This window comes from Sorex araneus, chromosome X (genome assembly GCF_027595985.1).
Source record: "Sorex araneus isolate mSorAra2 chromosome X, mSorAra2.pri, whole genome shotgun sequence".
Taxonomy (NCBI): domain Eukaryota; kingdom Metazoa; phylum Chordata; class Mammalia; order Eulipotyphla; family Soricidae; genus Sorex; species Sorex araneus.
Window position 1 is genome coordinate 199,206,704 of NC_073313.1, and position 24,336 is coordinate 199,231,039.

General features: G+C 37.5%; 1 protein-coding gene across 2 annotated transcripts in view; it reads right to left on the reverse strand.

The window, feature by feature from the left end:
- Positions 1-20,666: 20,666 nt before the first annotated feature.
- The window catches only part of SCN3A (sodium voltage-gated channel alpha subunit 3), a 123,655-nt gene continuing 119,985 nt past the window's right edge, over positions 20,667-24,336 (reverse strand). For both annotated transcript variants that reach the window (XM_004601112.2, XM_055119724.1), the window contains one exon: positions 20,667-23,950. In XM_004601112.2, coding sequence (XP_004601169.2) covers positions 22,755-23,950 — 1,196 coding nt within the window. In that variant the 3' untranslated portion in view covers positions 20,667-22,754. The remainder of the gene's footprint in view (positions 23,951-24,336) is intronic.

Genomic DNA, 24,336 nt, shown 5'->3' on the forward strand with positions numbered 1-24,336 from the left:
TGGAAGCTCCCTGAGCACTGCAAGAGTAACCCTGATGATCCCCAGCACCAAGTGCTGAAAGCACTGCATCCTCATGCCCTCCTATGGCAGCCAATTGGGTTGGCTTACTGGGTGTGACCCCTGAGCTTCCTAAGTACTGCTTGGGCATTTTCTGTCCCCCAAATAAGTAAAATTTACCCCTCTGGAGTTTTATGAAGGATGATAAATAGGATAGCATTTTACTTATTTATTTGACTTTTGAGCCACACTTGACAGTGCTCAGGCTCTGTGATGCTCAGGGGACCTTAGGTGGTGCCAAGGATTGAACCCAAGTTAGTCACATGCAAGGAAACACCTTACCTGCTATATTATAAACATTTTATAGCTAACAGAGCTGTCTATAATAGCTTTGTTAGTTTCTTTAAATTTTGTTTTGTTGTGTTTTGTGGCAGTGTTCAGGAACTATTGCTGGTTCTGTGCTCAGATATGACCCTGGTGGTGCTCAGAAGATCATATGTGGTTCCTGGGATTAGACTCGAACCAGAGTCATGGCCACTGCATTTGCATGCATGAAAAGTGCCTTACTTCCTGTACTATCCTTCTGGCCCTTGCTGTTTTCTTCATAGTCTTTATTGAAATATAAAAGGAGACTCAGCATTTGTGCATTATAGGTATGCATTCATTATTTGCTTTCTTTTACAGGTAAAATATTATTGAATAAATGCAAAGGCTTTGGGGTCCTTATAGTTCTGGGCACACAGATGTGCAGGCAGTAAAGAAATAAATTTTATGTTGCGTTTTATAGAGATAGGTCTTTTTGGAGATAGTACAAGAATGTTAGAAGGAAGCAAATATCATATCATCTGCTTTCAATCAGCAGGCTATTAAGAAATTAAATTATGAAAGGAGTTATATTAAGTACATCTAAGTTAGAGAAATTTGGCCACTTAAAGTTGGAATGAAGGATACTGCCATTAGTTATTTTATTTTAAGGTATCTGATTGCTCCTATGACATGATTTTCAGAGTATGAAACTGAAACTTTCAAGTAAAATCTTTCAAAATGCATGCTTTCTTATTTTTTAAAATACAACATTGACAAATGGCCAAAAGGCATATGAAAAAAATGCTCTACTTCACTAATCATCAGAGAGATGCAAATCCAAACAATGAGATTTCATCTTATACCATAGAGACTGGCAAACATTAAACAGAACAAGAACAGCTAGTGCTTGTGTGGATGTGGGGAGACAGGGATTCTCTACCCTAACCTATCCTATCTGATTGTGGGTGGGAATGCTGACTGCAAAATTTTTGGAAAACAATTTGGGGATTCCTTCAAAAACTATAAATTGAGCTTCCATATGACTCTGCAATACCACTTCTGGGGATATATCCCAAGGGTGCAAAAAAAGCATAATAGAAATGACATCTGCACATATTTGTTCATTGCAGCACTGTTTTCAATAGCCAGAATCTGGAAACAATCTAAGTGCCCAAGAACAGACGACTGGTTAAAAAATCTTTGGTACATCTATACAATAGAATACTATGAAGCTGTTAGAAAGATGAAGTCATAAAATTTGTTTATATGTGGATGGTCATGGAGAGTATCATGCTAAGTGAAATGAGTCAGAAGAGAGGGCCAATATAAAATGACTGTCTTCATTTATGGAATATAAAATACCATAATATGAGACTAACACAAAAGTTCACTAAAGACATGGCCAGGAAGATTGCTCCACAGTTGGAAGTATGCCTTATGAGCTGGGAAAGAAGGCAGCTGAGATAGAGAATGATGGTTAAGGGGATTACTTGGGATGGGAGATGTGTGATGAAAGTAGATAAAAGACCAAACATTTCCTTTCATTATCTGTATTGCAAACCATAATGCCTATTAGTAGAGATAAAGAGGGAAATTGTCTGCCATAGAGGCAGGGGGCAGGTGATGGGGGAGAGGAAGGATACTGGGGAGATTGTTGGTGGAAAATGTACTGGTGGAGGGATGAGTGTTTGATTATTATATGACTTAAATTCAAACATGAAAGCTTTGTAATTATAGTTAGTGGTGATTCAAAATTTTTTTAAATGCAGCATTGAAATCTCATTATTTGAAGTGGAAATTAGAATTGAGAATAAGTTGCATCTGGTTCTTGAACTCTGTTATTACATTTCCTTGCAAAAGAGAATTATAACTCAAAATAGTTTTTTTCATATTGTACTAAGAAAAAAATATAGATTAATACAGTGTTCAGATTTCTATGATTGTGAGGATCGGGCCCAGGACAGAACACAAGAATCTATTTAGCTTTCTTAAGACTCTTTTTACAGGAGGCCGCATTCTAGAATAACTTGATTTTCTGCCCCTGAGCAAGGAATTCAGATACAGGCACCCCGGTTTGCAAGAACGGTGGTGGTCAGACCAGATAATCAGACCCATATCACATGACCCGTATCACAAGACCCAGGACTGCCCCCAGAACCGGGACATTCCTGAATATTGGCGCAAATACTGATCTCTAAAACCATAGGCTAAGGAGTGATGTCCTTTTAAATGGATTGGTTAAGAAAGTTTGCAATATTACAAATCTATTGGCTATGAAATGCGCGGGCTCTGCTGTAACGGCCGGGGAAGGCCTATATAAGATCTCCTTTGGAGAAGCTCAGGGTCTTTTGCCCAACCTGCTGGACCTGCGTGTCTGTGTAGGCGGCTGGACCCTGGCTAGCCAGTCTTACAATAAACCCTGCTTGCTGTTTGCAGTCTCTGGAGTCTCTTTGTCGTTATAGGGAGATCTCGATCCGCGCCCTAACAATGATAAGCTCAGTTTTATTTATTTATGTAGCCTGGCTGTCTTCCCCGGGGCCCCTTGGAGGGGACGGGATCCAGCTTCTCTCCCCACAACGAGAAGAGCTCCCGGAGGCCGAGGACCACCAGCTAGCTACAGCCATGCTGGAGGCCCCTCTCCACACGTTCGGACAAGCCTCATGCATGAAGGTACCGGCAGAGGAACCCAGGTGTGTGTAATCCCATCAATGGCCAACATCCAGACAGAGACTTAAAAGCAAGCTCTCAGAAGTGCTCGGCCCACAGCTTTTCTTTAGCCTGCTTCTCCCTTTGGGGAAACTGGCAGTCTTCTGAGAGTTTCCTGCCCACATGGGACAGCCTTGCAAGCTTCCTATGGTGTATTCATATGCTAAATCCAGTAACAAGCTGGATCTCATTCCCCTGACCCTGAAAGACCCTCCAGTGTGACATCCTTGTGAGGGCGGAGTCCAGTGGAGAGAGACTTCTAAGATCTCAGGGAAAGGATGAATGAGAGGTTACTAAGCCCGCTCGAGAAATCGACGATTAATAGGATTTCGTGATTTGTGATTGATTCATGATATTCTGTATTTTATTATTACTAATAACATCATAAAATATCACACTAGCAAATCATGAACTAAAATATTGATCATAACATCCCTTGTTAGTCAAATATAGGAGTCCACTAAGTAATGTATTTTGTCTCTTTATATGGTTATAAATCCATTTTCTGTGACATTTGCTTCTTCCTGCTTTATATTCCATATTTTTTCCAGAAAATTAGGGTGAAGTTATATTGTAAATTTTTGTATGAATATGCTTGACTGTGACCTCAGAATTTAGGGGAAAATGTCTTTTGTGAATAAATATTTGCATCTTGGTTTAAAGGTCAAAAATTCCATCACTATCACAAAATTATTCATCATCTAAATTTTTAAAGCACATTGGTAACTTTGATGTTGTGTACAGTTCATTTGTACTATAAAACATTAACCACATTTTTAACTGAGGACTTGCAAAACAACAATAAGAATAAGATTGGATTGATTTTCTTTTGGAATTTTGCTCAGAGTAGTCCACAGTAATTAAATAAAAACAGTTTGCATGTAAATATATTGTTAATTTTATTAGTAAGCTTTTGAATTTACAAAGTTCTTTGTTCTGTTTTCATTCTCTACTAAGTGGTACAGGATGTCAACATAAATCAAAGATGTCACCATGGATTTTCTAGACAAAGTAATTGTGCTTTGAATTTAATAAGACTACAAAATAATGGAACAAATGTTATTTATATTTCACTTAACAGTGAAATATAAGATTATAAAATATCACAGACTCAGATTTTTATTTTTAATAACAAGCCCTAATTTGGATGAACTTTTCTTATTTTATGATTCAAATATGGTATCTATAAAATAGAAGAAATTGTTGATAAATATTAGTAACTTCCTTACTTCTATTTGTGCTATTTTAGCTATCTATTTAAAAAAATTTTTAGCTTGTGTTTATCATTTTGACCTCTACTATTTAGGAGCTAAGCTAGAATATAACTTTCCAAAAATAATTTAAATGTACTTCTTATAAGGTTGTTTGCTTATTCTTATTACTAATAACTATTATTACCACAGAGAAAGAATGATGCTGGGGTAGTACAGCTTCATCTTTATTGTACCTGAGAACAAATAAATGACTTTCCACAAAACAGCGCTTTGTTCTATTTAAATTTTAACTAAACAGATAAATGATCAAAGTGTACCATTATTTTCCTAGCATCATTGCGTTGGGGGATGGTGTATTCTTTTTCTTTTCTTTCAATATACCTGGTCAGTGCCTGATGTCCACTGCAAGTAGCAAAAGGGTTCCCCATTGTGCTTCCAGGCTTGCTTCTGCCAGCCCTGCTGTTTCTGTTCTGAGGGCAGAGGAGGAGGCCTCTCCTGTCTCCATGACAACCGTGTGTCCTCCGGGAAACTGCTGGTAGCAAAAGACCTTCTGAGAGCTGGGGGAAGGGCTTTTTCAGAGGAAATTCTCACCTCATTTCCCCTCTTTTCTCTGCAATTTTCTTAATTGTGTCTCGCTTGTATTGTGTTTTTACATAATGCTGTTTATTCAAAACCCACAAACCCAGAACCCTTTTTCATAAACAAAAAACCACATCAGGAACACATCACATGGATTTTCTAGGATCAGTGGCATAGTTTCACACTTCCCCTGCCTCCTTTCCTATTAACTTTTAACTTAATCTCTGGTCTTCAATGCCTGAAACAATTTACATATTCATGGTCACTGCAAAGTCAAACACTGCCTGAACCAGGGAATCATGCTATTATACATTATGAATATTTGAAAAAAATAAATGCTTTAGCTCCCCGACAAAAAAATCTGTTTCATTATTATCAACATAGATATATGCCATACATACATCTGAATTTACCAAGTTAATTCATCAGAAGGGAATATTTTACTTACATTTGCTAGAAATTCTCAGCAATATTTTGCATATATGTTTATTTCATTTATATAAATTTTATTTCTTTATAAAATAATACTTAAAAGGCTTAAACTTTAGCTTCACAGTAGCCCCACCTTTAATTTGTGTTTAGGGTCTGAGATAGTCTAGGATACCCAGTCCATGAATAAAATCACAGTATCAATCCCTGTATAAATAGCATTTTTCTTTTTTCTCCCATCCATACACAACTAGATAGTTTAATTTTTATGTTATGCACATAAGGAATTACCAACAATTGCTTGCATAAAATAAAACAATTAGAACAATATACTATAATAAAAGCTATGTGAATGTAATCTCTCAAAATTTCTTTATTGTGCCTAATATTCCCAAACAGAAACTATTAGGGATAGAAAATGGTGTCCTGCATGCGGACCCTTACCTTGCTTTCAAAACAAAAGGCATCAAAGAACCTCTAACCTCTGTTAGAGTTTCAGCAGATATACTGACCCTCAGAACAACCACAAATGGAAAGACTCCAACTCTTTTATCTTCTCTCAAGCTGATAGATCCAACTTTTAGTCACAATAAATGTGTAACCCACAATGATGTTGGGAGCACTAAGTCCTGTGGGGAGGGGAAGCAGAAGAGAACTTCCCTAACACGCACCACCCTAAAAACCATTATGACAATTCAGTTAGTCATAAGGTTTTAGAAAAAAAGCTGAAAACCCAGTTCCAAGTACAGGAGTTGAGTTTTCCAGGAAAAAGTCACCTAGAAATAACCATTTGTTCAATGATTCTATCTGTTTGCTAAAGAAGGGGATAAGAGCTTGTGCTTCATGTTCATTGGGGTAGTCAGTTCTCCAGGTGCTGACTCCTATTCTGATGCAGTGCACTCTCACTTCAATAGCCTCACTTGTAGTCTGCAACATGCATAAAGACTCCTGTGATTTATCCCAAGAAACTATTCCTGTCCTCAACAGAACCAATGAAATCAAGTCTTGGATAAGGAGGGTGTGACAGGGACCTACAGCAAACATCAACTAGCTTTCTGTGTGGCTCTTTTGCTTCCATGTGTAAAACAAGCACACAGAACTCCAGATATTTTGGTATTACAGCTAAGCATGTGGCTGCATCTAATCCTAGTTCTCCTTCTTGGAGAACCAGACAAGGTACCGAGAGCCTATTGCCCACTTGGGAGAGCCTTGCAAGCTCCTCATGACATATTCATATCCAAAATATAGTAACAGATATATACATACCTCTCGGATACCCCGGCAAGCTACCGAGAATATCCCACCGGACGGCAGAGCCTGGCAAGCTACCCATGGCGTAATCGATATGCCAAAAACAGTAACGATTGGTATTATTCCCCTGATCCTGAAAGAGCCTCAAATCCTTGGGAAAGACGAGTAAGGAGAGGCTGCTAAAATCTCAGGGCTGAATGTAATAGAGACGTTACTGGTTCCCGCTTGAGTAAATCGACGACCAACGGGATGACAGTGATACAGTGATACAGCTATTTATTTGAAAGCTTAAATAGGTATACTTATGTTGCTGGCTATAATTTCTAGTGACACCATGTTTCAGGTATGAGTGTCAAGCTTGTTTCATACACAGGTTCTGTTGTATGATGCTCATATTCTTGTCCCACAATGCTCCTGGTGGACTGGTCCCAGATGGCTAGGACTCCTGATGTCTCACTGATCTGTCTCTGGGGCTGTGAAGTCTGTCTCATGCTGTTGGTGGCCAATGCTCTTTGCCTTTTGGCTTTTTTTTTGTTCTCCATCCACAGATTCTAGTGTGAGAACCATAGCTTTTACTGCTGTCCACTTGGGCACAGGCATGAGATCAAAAAAGAAGTTACCTGTCCTGTGTGTTCTTTTATATTTAGTTATCCCTGCCCTAAATTATTTCTGCTGTATGCTTGGTTTCCCCCATTTGGGCAGGCTTTTAAATTATTGGATTAACCAGATTACCCGATGTCCTACTGCTTTACCTTCATAGCTACCACCACAACGGTTCAGTTATCTTCCATGTAACTCTATATATTTACTCTTATCATATTCTTTCTAGTCATGTGGATTGATCTAGAATTCTGAATGAAATATATTGTACATCAAGGTTGTCTTGGGTCTGTGATCCTTCCTTGACCCGGTGTAGTGGATTAGCGTGGCAGGAATTTAGATAAACTGGAACTGTGTTTTTTCAGAATTTCCTTTCTGTCTGGCTTTACCTTAGCAGTGCCATAAGCAAAAAAAAGAAGCAGTTGCCATTTTCTTTTTTGCTCTGAGGATGGTTCAAACTCTCAAACACTGATTCATTTCTGCTGCCAGTATCTTGTGGTTACAGGGTAACATTCAGATCTGCTGCTCTTCTCCTTCCTTCCAAGTCTCCTCATTTACTTGCTAGGTCCTGGACCGGACCTTGTTCATGGTTTGCTTATTTTCTCTTCTCCTTTCTCTGAATCCTGGGTAGGAGAGTATGAGGAAATGCTTGACTAAATTTAAAAAACACTTGGATATATTCACAATTATACAGGGAATGATAACTTTTTTTTTTTTTTGCTTTTTGGGTCACACCTGGCGATGCACAGAGGTTACTCCTGGCTCTGCACTCAGGAATGACTCCTGGTGGTGCTCAGGGAACCATATGGGATGCTGGGAATCGAACCCAGGTCGACCGAATGCAAGGCAAATGCCCTACCCGCTGAGCTATCGTTCCAGCCCCAGGAGTGATAACACACAATTTAAAAGATTTAATAGAATAAGCACAGAAAAACAGTTTTTTGAAAATATTTTTCAAAAATATAGAAAACATTTACTGAAAAAAAATGATGTGTCATCTAAAATGTTTAATTTAAATATAATTTTCCTTTTTAAAAAGTTTATTTTATCAAATACTACACTTGATCTTAGCAAAAAGGCCGATAAATGATAGGGCTGGAGCAATAGCCCAGCAGGTAGCATGTTTGCCTTCCACGAGGCCGACCTGGATTCGATTCGTCCACCCCTCTCGAAGAGCCCAGCAAGCTACCGAGAGTATCTTGCCTACACGGCAGAGCCTAGCAAGCTACCCATGGTGTATTCCATATGCCAAAAACAATAACATGTCTCACAATGGAGACGTTACTGGTGCCTCCTTGAGCAAATCGATGAGCAACGGGATGACAGTGATACAGTGATACCGTGATTATTTTATTGGGTAAGAGCAGTCACATGAGATCTACCTTTTTAATAAAAGTTTAAATGTACCTACATTACTATTTAAAGTTTAAAAAAATGCTTAACTGAAACTTTGTGTCTGTTGATTACTAATTCCTGATTTTGTTCCTCCTTGCCCTTGACAGTTTCAATTCTACTTTTAATCTAGTAATTTGATTACTTTAACAACAGTACAAGTGTAATCATGTTGTATATGTCTGTCTGTGACTGACCCAGTCAGTTCATTTAGCATGATGTTCACAAGGTGAATCCATATTATCTTTTATATGGAACATCTTTCCTACATGGTGCATGTTTATACCTATCTATTGCATATTTATATCTCATTTTAATTTATCTGTTCATCTGTAAATATAGGCAGATTTATATTATTTCTATATCTTGACTATCATGAATAGTGCTGCAATGAAAATGGAAATGCTAATCTTCTCCAGCCCCTGATATTAATTATTTTGTGTGAAAAGCCTGAGTGGAACTAATAATTCTTGTACTAGTTCTCTTTTTAAATTACTTGAAAAATCTCAAAATTTTCCATAGTGTCTACACCACTTTGCAGTCCCATCAACAATGTGCAAGAGTGTTGACTTCTATACATCAATAAAAACTTCTTCTGAATTTGTAAATTAATAGTTTTCATCGAATTTGGAAAGTTTTAAGCCATTATTTCTTCCAACTTCCTCCTGTCCCTGAGATATTTCTCCTCTCCTTTTGGTTTTTCCATTCTGTATATGTTGGAGCACTTTAGGTGTCTCACATTTCTCTGAGTTGATTTATATTCTTCATTTTTCTTTTATCTATCTTTTCTTTGAAATGTAAGCCTTATTGATCTAGTCTTAACTTTGCTGACATTTTGTTCTACTTACTCAAAATCACTGTGGAACCTTCCAATAAAATGTTTATTGTGTGGTGTTTTTCAACTCTAGGATTTCTGGTCCTGATAGAGGGTGAGCAGAACCAGGTTAGCAACATGCCCATCTCTTCAGCCCTGAATTTTTATGTAACCACAAAAAGAATTTTATAGAGAGCACAAAATCTTTAAAGAAAGCATTTATTTTTAAAGTTAGAACAGGCGAGTAAAAGAAGTTAGCACCCAGCTGGGGATATAGTGTTTATATAAAGAATGGAGAAAATAGCAAAGATATTTCTGCAATAGCAGGGAGTGAGGGTCTGAAGGGGAAGCACTATCACTGTCTTTGTCTTGCCTCTTTCCTATTGCACCCCACTTTTCTCCAAGATATCTGGCGTGTCTGAGTTCCTGAACTTATTTTTATATTTTCATGGAATTCCATGATAACTCTAAATTATCATTTATAATTGGTGCCACTGGGTGTGATTTTGATACGGTAGGGGAAATATATGGATCAAACCGAGTGCTGCTCAGTGCCTAAATCTGACACTGGGGTCAGAGGTGACTGTTATATACCCATGTGGTACCATGTACCAGACCAGACTTAACCACTTGCAAGGCTAGAACATTAACCTTTGTACTATCTTTCCAGCCCTGATATTGACATGTTAAAGTATTACAAAGATCATATAATGAGCTAGACTTTGCTCAGTGATTATTTGGGACTCATCTGTTCCTTCCCATCCCTGCCCACTGGCACTCCCTCCCCTCCATTGTAGCAAAGTGGGTCTTGCAGGGAGACATAAAGCTGGGTGGAATTTTCTTCTCATCTTATTTTTGGTCTTGATGTTGTTCTGCCAGGCATTTTCATTAAACACTAGGAACCCTGCTCCTCTTCTTGTCTTCCCCAATACTTCCACCACTTCTCCCAGCTCGTTAGCTGTTTAGCAACATAACAACCCCTCCTAACCTCTAAGGTTGTTGTTTTGTATTTGTTTAGTGAGTTGTTAAATTGATTTTTCAAAGCCCATTTCCTGCAGAAAGTATAGCCTCTGATTTTCCTGATCAGATTGCTTTTTCTTGTTTTCGTCTTCTCACCTAGATACCACCGTGTAATCTTCAGGAGAGCATTAGCCCTTGACATCTCTTAGCCAGTTAGATTTTTACCCTTTGCTATTGGATATGCATGGAGGCTTTTCCCGGTCCAGGGAATCTTAGGGTTTTGGTCTCATGATCAGTTAGGAATGAGCAAGTTAGATTGTTCCGCTGCTTATGAGCAAAGACAACCTTTTCAGACCAATTGTCAATTGTGAGTCTGACTGTATTTCTAATTTTGGTTTCTTAGGAGTCATTCCTGGATAAGAATAACTTATTACATCAATTCTGTTTGATCTTAGTTTTGTTTATTTTCTTTACGCAAGTGAATCTCCTTTATAGATAGTTTGTATATATTTTGGTCAGTCAGATGTTGGTCAGGTTTTCAAGTCTGACCAGCATCTTATTCTATGATCTCCTGTGTGGGTATACTCTTTTAAGCTCTCTATGACTTGGTTCTTAAACAACTGGTTGTTTTGATGTTTTGCTTGTATCAAAGAATAAATGGTTTATCTTTTTTAAAAAAATTAGCTATTTTTATTTTTTATTAAATCACCATGTGAAAAGTTACAAAGCTTCAGGCTTAAGTCTCAGTCATACAATGATCGAACACTTATCCCTTCACCAGTACACATGTTCCACCACCAAGAACCCCAGTGTACCTCCCATCCCACCCCAACCCTCCGCCTCTGTGGCTGATGATTTTCACTTTACTTTCTATTTATTTTGATTACATTCAATATTTCAACAGAAAGCTCACTATTATTATTTGGAATTTCCCCCCGACAATCAGACCTGCAGAAAAGGCATCATTTGATAATTTGTTTTCCATTGCTGAGAATAAAGAGCATGTTGCAGCCAGGCTGTTTTGGATTTCTGTTATTTTAGTAATTAAGTCTAGAGAACTTTCTGCCAAAAATCTCATCATTGCAAGCTCGTATCTCTGTTTAGTGGGCCTTATAAGATGGTGGTTGCCACACTGCTGCCGGGGAAAGGAAAGGCTGAGAGAGAAAAACCTTTCCCCTCCTGGGGTGGCATGGGGCCGTAGCTTAGTTCACAGTCTAGAGGCATTTCTGCAAGAAGCCACTGGGTGCCGAAAGTAGTTACTTGGCCTCCGGGATCATCTAAATGGTTTATCTTACTCAATATCCACTAATATCTCAATATCGCTTTTGAGTAACATCCTTATACATGGAGTTCTGCATTTTAGGGTTCCAAATAAACTTAATCTTTTCAGGAACTGATCTAAAGATATCCTTGTCCTAATGATCTGCCTTCTCCTCTGGAAAGAACGCCCAGGCTCCTGCAAATGAATGGAAGCACTGTTCTTTCTCCTCCACAGGGTCTTCCTTCTTTAGATGCAGGCACTCAGTGATGGGAGATAATCCCAGGCAAAACCTCTCTCCTCTTCAGAGTGGAAACTCGACGCAGCACCAAGGGCTTTATGGTGGAGGCTGAGGTAGGTAATCACGTAGGGATCACCTGACAGTCTTGTGACTCTTGACAGTCAATTTCAGGAAGCCAGGCATTAAAAAAATCTTTATTGTCCCTTTTTGTTTTGTGGTGTTGAGGACTGAAAACAAGGACTCATAGGTGAAAAAAGTACTCTACTTCTGAAGTGCACTACTGACCTCAAATTAAAAACTATTTGGCATGACAAGATTAAATCTGAAAGAGCCACCCTGCTGCCAGGTCAGGATGAAGACCAGTCCTGGCCCAAGAAAATTAAAATGCAGGAAAAAATAATACACTTAGAAAACTAAATGAAGACATCACCAGAAATTTTTTTGATTGTTCCTCAGTAATGACCCTTAGCCCAAACTGAGGCAGCTTGAGATAATCAATAAACCAACCAACCAACCTTTATTATTGTTTTTTAAGGTTTTGGAGGCCATGCCTAGCAATGCTTAGGGCTGACTCCTAGCTCTGTACTAATTGACCATTCCTGACTGACTCTGGTGGCCATATGGTGTACTAGGGATTGACTCTGGGTAGGCTGCGTGTGAGGCAAGCACCCTACCCACTGTACTATTGCTCTGGCCCCAAACTAAGATATTTATGTTTTTCTAGTGCCTTGGATCGCTTTTTGGAGATGACTACACCTCTCTCCTAGTGTATAATCTCTTTCTTATACTTGATGTGTGACACATCTCTCTCTTTTCTTCTGGAGAAGCCCATGTTTTCTCTTGAATGAGTTTCATCTTACCAAATAATAATGATAATAACAATATGAAACTTCTCTTTAATCTTTTTTTCTCCTTCTCCTGAAATTATTTTCCCTGATAAAATACAAAGTCCTGAACCCCTAGTAGAATTTAGGACTTTCTTTTCATTTAATTGCTAGTTCTATAACCTTGCTTTGACTTGAGTACTATAGAGTCTAGAAAGTGCAGGGACATTAATTCCAAGGCAGTGAAGATCAAGAGGGTCTTGGGTTTAGTTTGGTGGCTGCTTCAGTGGGGCTGGCAGGACTTTAGGGTCCATGCCATACAGGAGCCCATGCAGCCTTTATTAGTTATGACTTTCTTGGCACACACCCCACCATCAACAAGGCAATTGGAATTCTAGTAATCTCGGTCATGGCAGCACTTTCACTTTGTGAAATGGAACTGAGTAGAGAAAGGATCAGACACCCATTCTTGTCAGCTAATCCTGCCCGGAATAAAATTCCTGTAGCATGTGGTGAAGTGGGGGGTGGGGGAGTGGGGCTAATCATGACAAATGAAGGCAACTTGTTCTGCCTAAGATAGAGTTTTAGAAACTGAACCGGTCTTTTGTCAACATGGTGCCCAGAATGAAACTTCTGTGACAATGTTGGGGTCAAGGAGAAAACAAAGAATTTGAGGCTCTTGCCTTACATGTCAGTGACCCCTTTTCTATCTCCAGCATTGTGTATGGTCATCCAAACATCAACAGAAGTGATCCTTACACATAGCCAGGAGTAAGCCCTGAGTATCACTGGGTGTGTCCCCAAATTTTATTTTATTCTAAAAAAAATAACTAGAAGCTACATAAACTTGTGTGGGACTGTTGACTCAGGCTCTTTGGAAACGAATAGGAACATTTGTCAAATAACTAAGAATTGACCTTCCATATGACCCAGCAATTTTACTTCTCAGTATCTATCCATAAGACCCAAAAGTTATATTCTAAAAGATATTTGTGCTCCAACATACGTTGCAGCACTATTCTCAATACTCCATGTCTGGAAAGACCCCAAGTATCCAAAAATAAATGACTGAATAAAGAAACTATGCAAGCTTTTCTTCTCATCAGCCAACATTCCATCAGGACTGAGGAAAACCAGAAATCTTAGGGACCAACTGAGTCACAGACATGGCCGAATCAGCAAACACCAGAAGCACCCAGGAGCTCAGTGTGTGCTGGTGGCATTCATCATGACAGGATCTACTTTGACAAGTACCATCCAGGTTACTTTGGGAAAGTGGGTATGGGGCATTATCACTTAAAGAGAATCAAAGCTTCTGCCCAATTGTCAATCTTGATAAACTGTGGACCTTGGTCGGTGAGCAGACACCAGTTAATGTCTCCAAAAAAAAAAAAAAAAAGGACTGGAGCAGCACCTATCATTGATGTGGTGCAATCAGACTACTACAAAGTTCTGGGAAAGGGGAAAGCTTCTGAAGTAGCCTACCATCCTGAAAGCAAATTCTTCAGCAGAAGAGCTGAGAAGAATACTGTGTCCTGGTAGCTTGAACCCACGTAAAAGAAGAATCTTTTTTTTCTTTTTCGGTCACACCCGGTGATGCACAGGGTTACTCCTGGCTCTGCACTCAGGAATCACCCCTGGCGGTGCTCAGGGGACCATATGGGATGCTGGGAATCAAACCCAGGTCAGACACGTGGAAAGAAAACGCCCTACCCGCTGTGCTATTGCTCCAGCCCCAAAGAAGGATCATTAAATGCTGCAACTACTTTTATATTTCCGATCAAAACACAAATAAATAAATAAAAAGAAAGAAGGACAAAGAAAAGAAACAAGGCAGTAAATAATTTTTTCCTGTATCTTTGCCTTATGCTTGGAATCTTTTTATAACCTAACTTATCATTTCTCTCTTCACTTCCATGCAATCTACTTACAGCTTTCATTTTGTCTCAATTTTAATTAGTTCAATATTTATTTATAGGAGTCTAATCTTTTATTTATTTATAGTATGTTAGCATTAGCACTCGACAGGGACAAATGGAGATATTACTGGCGCCGACTCCAGCAAATTGATGAGCAACGGGATGACAAGTGACACAAGTGATACAAGTGATTTTAGCATGCTTCTTAAGTTTTTCCTCTCTTATATAAATATTTAAATCCTTGAATTTTTATTTATTTTTTATAGGTGGGGGGGCACATGCCAGTACTCATGGCCATGTGTTCAGGAATTACTTCTGGAGGTGCTAGGAGAACTATATGCAGTTGCAGATATCAAGTTCACTTAGCTAAATGCAAGACAAGTGCCCTACCTCTCTGTCTCTTATCCATAGCTCCCAGTCCTCTTTTAATTTAAATTTTTATTTGTTTATTTGGGGCGGCCACACCTGTCAGTTCCTATAACTTTTTTCTAGCTCTGTACTCAGAGCTCACTCCTGGCGTGGCAGAGAGGGCCATACAGGGTGCTGGGGATAAAATCCATGTCAGTTAAGTGAAAAGTAAGCACCATACTCACTGTATTATCTATCCAACCCAAATTTTTAAATTTAAATTGTCTTTAAATACAATTACGTTCTAAAATATTGTGGATATACTTTCCTCCTTACTCTTTAAATTTGTCTTCTCATTACATATGCTATTATTTCTCGTTTATGGAATTATGTTCTTCTTGTAAGCCAGTTTGTAGTTTTGCTGCCCTATGAATGTAAAGATGTTATTGCTGGTGACTCCTGAGGAAGAGATCATTGACTGTTCTATTCCAGCTTGTTCCTTCTCCATGTCCATCGCAAGGGAGATCCCTGTAAAGAGTCTTACACAGAGGTGAGCAGCCTGGGGTGACAGGGACCCAGAATTTGTCATTCAATGGGTAGGAGCCAAAGTTAGCACTTCTAGGAAGCAGAGGTCCTTAGCATTGAAGCCTCATCAGAAGCTGATTGGGATTTGGTGAGAGAAAGGGGTTGAAAGGAATGGGCCATGGAGTCCACTAGATTGTGTGACTAGAGCTGGAATGGCACAGTTAGCATGTTGGGAGAAGGAGGAAAGTTTGAGGGTAAAGAGGGAAAGAGAAAATTAGAAATGACATAAGAACAGTGGTAGAAGATCTTGAGCACTTTTGTAGTGCTGGTGGTAAAAAACTTCATTACATTAACATAAAGAAGAACATAGATTCAGTTATGGGTGGAGGAGGAAAAAGCAAAAACCAGGCCTTCTGGAAAGTATCTGAAGGTTATCATGTAGATCCCAGAGATGGATGTTATTTAACCAAGTTATCTCACAGTTTCACAAGGAACATACTACCAACCCCCAAGATTCATTAATCACTGGTTTCTTCCTTCTATTGACATAGGACCATACATTTCTTTAGACTTACTTTCACAGTCCTCTGTAAATCACTAGGACCTACCTAATAGTAAGATGGAATTTGAGGAGACAAAGATTTCTCCATCTTCTCTGATTGCAAACACTTAAAATTGCTTTTTTTGTTTTATTTTTTTCCCCTTTTTTCGCATCATCTGTTTCTTGAGGAACAGGCCTTTGAGTGGTGAGCATTTATATTTGGGTTTGCCAATGATCTCGGTTTAAGTTCTTATTTATTTTTATACAAGCTGCAGGAAATTCTTCTTCCTTTATTATAAGTTCTACCTTACATTAAACATTCTTTTAAAATCATTTTATTTTGTTTTATATATTTTATGATAGGAAAGTTTTTGGATAGATGTTTTATAACATAATGAATTTATTAAGAAAAATCATATCATTAATATAATAATGAATTATTAAAGTGAAGAATACATGATTAACAGTGAACTAAAACATCTCTTTTTATACATGCAACGTATTTTTAATTGAGGACAACTACACGAGACTATCTTTTCACTGATAAAATTTAAAAAGTGAGTATTTTTCCTCAGTAATTTCTATTGACAGACATTACTAGTAAACCGTAGTTACAAAATAGGCATTATTGCAAGATTTTTTTTGTGAAATAATAAATATTTTACTGGAATATAAAAAAGTATTTTTTGAATTTAGATGCTAAATTTGAAAACTTTTCTTTAGTAAAGAGTAGAAAATGTTGCTGGTATTAGTTTGGCACTTAAATATTTTGTGAGTTCCCTTAAGGAGCAGTTCTACTAGCGATATATTTAAATATTTCTAGATATTGATACTCTGCTAGTCTTTCTTGATAAAAAGGGTAAGAAAAGTAATGAGATGTATACTACATCTTGGGTATATTAGAGTCTATTAGAAAAGAGAAAAGTAGGTGAGACAACACAGCATAATCTGATATAATGTGCATCATAGGTGAACTTTAGGAAGACTGAGGATAAATTATGTTAGGTGGGAAAATCTGAAGAAACCTCATAAAAAATGATATTTGATCGAGGTATTAAAAGACAATAATTTGATACACACAAAATTGAGGAAGACACATTTCAAGCAAAGGGAGTAACTTGTGGAAGACAAGAGAAGTGTCAAAATATTGTCTAACTGGAGATTATATGAACTTGCTGGAACAGGTTCATAGAGTGGTGGCTGGTGGTAAATGATTGTCGTGAGAGTATGAAGGTCAGATTATGCAGAATTTAAAAATATGCAATAAAAAGGAAGGGGCTGGAGTCATAGCACAGTGGGTAGGGCATTTGCCTTGCACACGGCCAACCCAGGTTCAATTCCCAGCATCCCATACGGTCCCCTGAGCACTGCCAGGAGTAATTCCTGAGTGCATGAGCCAGGAGTAAACACCTGTGCATTGCTAGGTGTGAACCAAAAACCAAAAAAAAAAAAAAAAAAAAAAAAAGGAAAATAATCCTGTGAGCCAGGGGAGGCTGCCATGCAAAAGAGCTGCAAATATGTATTTCGGTATATTACCTGGCAGAATGGCAGAATTATGAAGAACCAAAATATTCTAAACAGGGGCCCCAGCAATAGTACAGAGAACAGGGCATTTGCCTTTCATGCAGCCCAACCAGGTTCGATCCTAGGCATCCCATATGGTCTTCTGAGCACAAGGAGTAATTTTTGGGTGCAGATCCAAGAGTAATTCCTGAACATCTTGGGGCATGACTCCCAAATTAAAAAAATGAAAAATTCTGAACAGGAGAGGGTATATACTTGTTGACCAAAAGACCCTTAAATTAGTAACAAAATTTTTGAATCAAATCATTGGTTCTTTTCTCTCCAGAAAGAATGAAATATTTTAGATATTATGATAAGGTAAGAAAATGATGTTTTTTTCTTTTGTAACAAATATTGTGTTTTATGAAGTGTAAGACATAATTCTAACTTCCTTATGTCTTGTGAAAAATGTTAATGTAATTTTATTTTCTCAAGTGCTAATTATTGTTAAGAAGCAGGAATATTTATCTACTACTTAAAAAAGCCTAGTGATTTTTTCTTTTAATTTATTCTGCTATATATAGTATGTTGTTTTGTAGAAATCTGTAGTAGCATAAATAAAAAGCAATAGTTAAACTTTTATCACCTTTTGTGGGAGAGTCTCTTGACCGCACTCCTAGCTGTCTTTCCTGGGGCCCCTCGGAGGGGATGGGCTCCAGCTTCCCTCCCCACCCTGAGCAGAGCTCCCGGCGGCCAAAGACCACCGGAACCTAACTACACCCATGCTTGAGGCCCCTCTCCACATGTTTGGACAGGCCTCACGCATGAAGGTACCGGCAGAGGAACCCAAGTGTGTGTAATTCCATCAACGGCCAATATCCAGATACTTGAAAGCAAGCTCCCAGAAGCCGTCAGCCGCTAAGTGGCTGCACAATATCTTGTAGCCTACTTCTCCCTCTGGGAGAAACTGTCAAGCTTCTGAGAGTTTCCTGCCCACATGGGACAGCCTTGCAAGCTTCCCATGGTGTATTCATATGCTAAATCCAGTAACAAGCTGGATCCCATTCCCCTGATCCTGAAAGAGCCTCCAGTGCAACATCATTGGGAGGGCAGAGTTGAGAGAGACTTCTAAGATCTCAGGGAAAGGATGAATGAGAGTCTGCTAGAGAAATTGACGATTAACAGGATTTCATGATTGTGAGTTAAACTTTCAATTATTTGATACATTCCTCAAGTTTTTGGTATAAAACCTTTGAGAATCAGAAAAGTTTTCTTTCTCTTTTCTTTTTTTTTCAGGAAAGATTTTTTTTAATGGGCTACTGTATGGCCAACATTTTAAAGGTATACCGAAAATATGTAATTTTTAATCTCTGGATATTGTCCATCTAGATGAATTTTTGGTCACTGTCACTGTCATCCTATTGCTCATCGATTTGCTTGAGCGGGCACCAGTAACTTCTTCATTGTGAGACTTGTTGTTACTGTTTTTGGCATATCGAATACACCACGGGTAGCTTGCCAGGCTCTGCCTTGTGGGCGAGATACTCTCAGTAGCTTGCCAGGCTCTCCGAGAGGGGTGGAGGAATCAAACCTGGGTTTGCCAGCATGCAAGGCAAACACCCTACCTCCTGTGCTATCACTCCAGCCTGAATTTTTGGTAATTATAACAAATTGATTTGAATATAAATTTTAGAATTGATGGTGTATTGAAGACAACACTTCCAATTAAAGCTCTCAATTTTATACAAAACAAACTGGAAGAGTCACAACTTTGATTTGCATAATTAAAATTACTAAGTTGATTTGAGAACTGTATAAAAATGTGTTATAACTCTTGATCCTTTTTTTCCATATTTATAGCAAGAACTTTATCTTTACAACTGAGTAATATGAAATTCACAGATTGATTGCCATTCTATTGTATCCTAGTTATTTGAAAATTAATGCACTGTCGCACTGTCATCCTGTTGCTCATTGATTTGCTCAAGTGGGCACCATTATCCTCTCCATTGTGAGACTTGTTACTGGTTTTGGCATATTGAATACACCATGGGTAGCTTGCCAGGCTCTGCCATGCGGGAGGGATACTCCAGGTAGCTTGCTGGGCTCTCCGAGAGGGATGGAGGAATCGAACCCTGGTCGGCTGCGTGCAAGCCAAATGGCCTACCCGAAAATTAATGACATTAATATATCTAACAAATTATCTTTTTTAAACATTATTTGCAAACCTGTTCTCTTCACACAAATGCTCTTTCCTTAGGATAGAAAGTTTGCTGTCATTTTTTGTGAGTGTATGTAATTTTATTTTTATATACAATTTGATAAAATCTACTTTTAAAGCAGAATTCTATTATGGATATTTCTTGTGAAAGTACTTATCTAAAAATAAATTGAATTATATTAGCAATTCTATATTTTCAACAGTTTTTTCAGAATATCTTTTAGTTGGAGCGTACATTTTTAATATGAATTTTTATTAAATTCTCTTCCATTTTTGTAGATGGCCATTTAGACAATGCATTTTAATTAGTAGATTGTATGGCAAATGATTATAAAATTAGATGCATTAAAAGGCTTTGTGAAATAATATCTGATTTCTTTGTGGTGTTGGCAAGATCTGAAAATTGATTGTTGTCAAGATCTATAAAAATCCGATGAATTCCAGTTCCCTTCATAATATTTTATTTGGGAAATTATAAAAACATGTTTTGATCTAATTATATTTAAAAATATGCATGGAAACTGGATATTTTCACTCAGAATGGACACTTGATTTTCAGCTTACACAGAACCATTACAAAGTTGATATAAATTCTTAGACACTGCATTATTAATTTTTTACCATTAAAAACTAATAAAATGCATAATTTAAAAATATGTAACATTGCCTACTCATAAATTTGGAGATGGTATCAATTACATTGAGGAGAGTAGGAATTAAATAGTTATAGCCAATGACATTTATTAGAACTAATAGTTGTCGTAGATGACTATCATTAATGTTATTGAACCTGCAAGTTGGAACATAAGTGTTTGATTCATTGTGACTGACGATTTGTTTTATTGAATTTGATTTGTTTTGTTTATAGTGAACATAAGTTCATCAAAATCATTTTTGATAGTTTTTATTCAATGTACTGCATTGTTTTAAAATCCATGTGAACTTGCATGTATATAAATTTAAGATCAGTGATTTAATCAATTAAATGTATATATAGAGAGATTTTAACTTTCAACAATAAAAAACAGAGGCCAAGAATTAAATACAATAAAAAATGAAATATTTATTCTTTTGGCTCAATAATGACGTAGCTTACCATTCCTTTTAGTAATAGCAATTCCCTGCATGCATTTCATCAATACACTACAAGTAAATAATTTCATAAAAGGAATTAACATTAACCTTTTGGTTTGTGCGAAACACAAAAATTTATATCATGTTAGGTAATTGCACAACTTTGCCACTTTGGTCATGGCTAAAAAGGACAGAGCCCATGTTATATCTAATAGCTTTAGTGCAGCGTTAATTAAAAAAATAAGACTAGTCTGCATAAGCAAATACTACAAAAGTTGAGTAAAAAAAAACCTTTCATGAATAAAGGGTTATATATCGAGGCAATCATAATTGGTAGAAAATGACCTAGGCTTGAGTTTTTGACCAATGTATTTCCTATTGGAATGGTAGAAAATATATTATAATAAACAAATCCACAAAACCCATTGTCTAACTTTTATTTTAGGAAATTATTCATTGAAAAGTATTATGGATTCAAAAGTTGGAGTTATGATTAAAAATAAAAAGCAAAAGCATAAAGTAAAATAAATTGCCATGTCATCAACTTGAAAATAATTTTCTTATGTACAAAATGTGGCAAATAAAATCAATCATATTTTTACATTATTTATAGTTAAACAAATTTTGGACATATTTTTAGCAAAACATGAAGCATAGATTTGCACAATAGGCAGTATGCAGGTTTTTTTTTTGAAATCTAGTGAGACACCATACAACATCTAATTGAAGTAAAAATGCAAAAGAAAGGGGCTTTTAAATGAATGCAAGCTATTTTGCTTGGTGTAATAGACAGCTGGTGGAATTCACTCTACCACCAACTTGTGACTTCTAACCAGAACTTGTGAAGAATGATTTGAGTAAAACAGGGTAGCATAGGCAATATTAACATGCATTAGTGATAGCCTTTCAAACTATTAATGTTTAATGAATGGTATAGGATAGATATATCCCTACTAGAAGCACGCAAAGGACACATACAACTGTGGTACATATTTGATTTAAAAGGGGCTGTTTATCACTATATATATATATATATATATATATATATATACGTATATATAGTGTGCATGTGTGTGCACATAGACACAAAAACACACATTTATATATACTCAAATATGCACCACAGGTTAAAGTAACTATTTACAGAACAGAGGGTGTATTATTGACATAAAATGTCAATTTTGCTGAGCACAGAAGATGGTAAAGCATACTGCAGCAAGAATTGAAATAACTATTCTAAAGCAATACTTTAGACACGCTTTTCTAGAACAGATTTATTAGATTACTTTTTTGGGGAAAGCACTTAACCAAAATTAAATATAGAGCTCTGAAACTCAGAATAAAATTTGCACTTGCTGAAACAGAATACTTTGCATAAAAATAAGCCTTTAAAATGTAGAGGAGACTTTACAGGCACATAACTGTTTAGATATAAACAAACACAACAGATTGAAACACTTTAAAAAGTAAAGCCATCTAGAAAATGGAAGTACCTGAAATCATTGATATTAGAATTTTTTTCTGGTTTTGAGAAAAATTTCACCTCATAAGCAAACTATTTTGTTTTATTTGACAGACCTATGGAATAGGAAGATCTTATATACTTTTTTCTCAACTTAAACCTCATTTACAAAAATAGTGACAGTATTATGAATAAGCTATGAATTAGGGACCAGGGAAATCCACCAGAAAAAAATTTTGTAAAAATATGGCAGATATGGAAGTTAAAAATAGAATGGATGCAAAGTACTGTCCTAAAGGAGTTTGGTGTAGTTATAATGACCATTTTGCACAACTAACCCTACGGTCTAGGTAGCCATTGAAATTCTCCTCAGCAGTGTCAGCTGGTAATAAAAAAGCAACCTCTTGTCAATGTTATACCCTGACTCACAGAGTTGTAGTGACGGAGAGGTCACTGTCTTGTTATAGGCACTGACCATGAGTATGTGTTAAAACAGTCAGTTTGGCATAGACCTCCTCTGAGAGTCTAGTTGATACCTAGATTTTACCTTCATAGGCTGTAAACAATTGATCACAAAGATAATTTTCTTTTTATTTTTGATTTTCCCTGACCTCTTTTCCTCTGTTTTCTTTTTCTGGTTTGTCTTTCTCAAACTTTTCTTTGTCTGGCTTTGTTACACTATCATAAGAAGGAGGAGAGGTGGTAGAGGAACTTCCATCTGTTTTTTCCGGGGTAGAGTTCCCATTTAATTTGTCAATAATCATGTCTTCTTTTATAGGTAAGCCAATCCTTCCTTTGATAACCTCTTTGTTATATTCACTTGATACCTTTTTTAACCTTTGCCTTAAAAGAAAACATCTGAAATTTCTTTGAATGATAGCAGCAGACACCTCCTCTTGTTTGCGTTTCAAAGTGGTGGTAATAGGTTCATAGGAGACTTTGGAGGGATTTGATGCCATGAACCGGTCTTCCATTTGTATTCGTAGGGCATCCATCTCTCCACTCTCACCCAAAACGCGCTTTGTAAAGGCAAATAATATGTCCAGGCAATGGATTCGGTCCCCACTGACCATGGGCAGGTCCATGGCAATGAGCTGGACTTTGTTCGGTTTTGCTATGAGAAGTGGAGGATCCAGCGCAGCTGCAAAATCGGAGAGTTTAGCGAACTCTATAAACTGGGTGGCATCCGGGTCAAACTTCTCCCAGACCTCGTAGAACATCTCAAAGTCATCCTCACTCAGGGGCTCTGCACTTTCTTCAGTCGCAACACTGAAGTTCTCCAGGATGACAGCGATGTACATGTTCACCACAACCAGAAATGATATGATGATGTAACTGACAAAGAAGAAAATCCCAACAGATGGGTTCCCACAGTCTCCTTTCACTGAGCTCCCAGGGTGAATTTTGTCAGGGTCACAATCAGGTGGCGCACTGTTGAGAATGGGTGCTAACAACCCGTCCCAGCCGGCGGAGGTGGTGATCTGAAACAGGCAGATCATGCTATTGCCGAAGGTTTCAAAGTTGAACATGTCATCAATTCCAGCTTCCTTCTTGACATAGGCGAAGTTGGACATCCCAAAGATGGCATAGATGAACATGACCAGGAAGAGCAGGAGGCCGATGTTGAACAGGGCAGGGAGGGACATCATCAGAGCAAAGAGCAGAGTGCGGATCCCCTTGGCCCCTTTGATGAGACGCAAGACTCGACCAATCCTGGCGAGACGGATGACTCGAAATAGGGTAGGAGACACAAAGTACTTTTCTATCAGTTTAGCCAGAAACATGCCTGTGGAAAAACACAAAAAAATGGCTTAACATTCAATATCTTACACTTATGAATATTATCTTTGCAAGTTTATGAAAATTTGAAAATTTTTTTGAGCATAAACATATTATTGGTACAAGTATTTAGAACCACTTCCTATATTACCAACGAAATGTTACAGAGTTTTATGCAGTGACAGTGTCATGAACCAATACGGAGATTTGCAAAAATTTTAATAACTTCAGAGTGGCATGTCAATTTAAATCATATAGGCCTAATTATTTGGAACCAATTTCCCACCTGAAATGTGTTGAGCAAAAAAGTTATTTATGAAACTTCTAATGTATTATTTTTCATTGCTGATTTCAGTTAGAGGTAAATGAATACTAGTGGTGAGTTGTAGATTT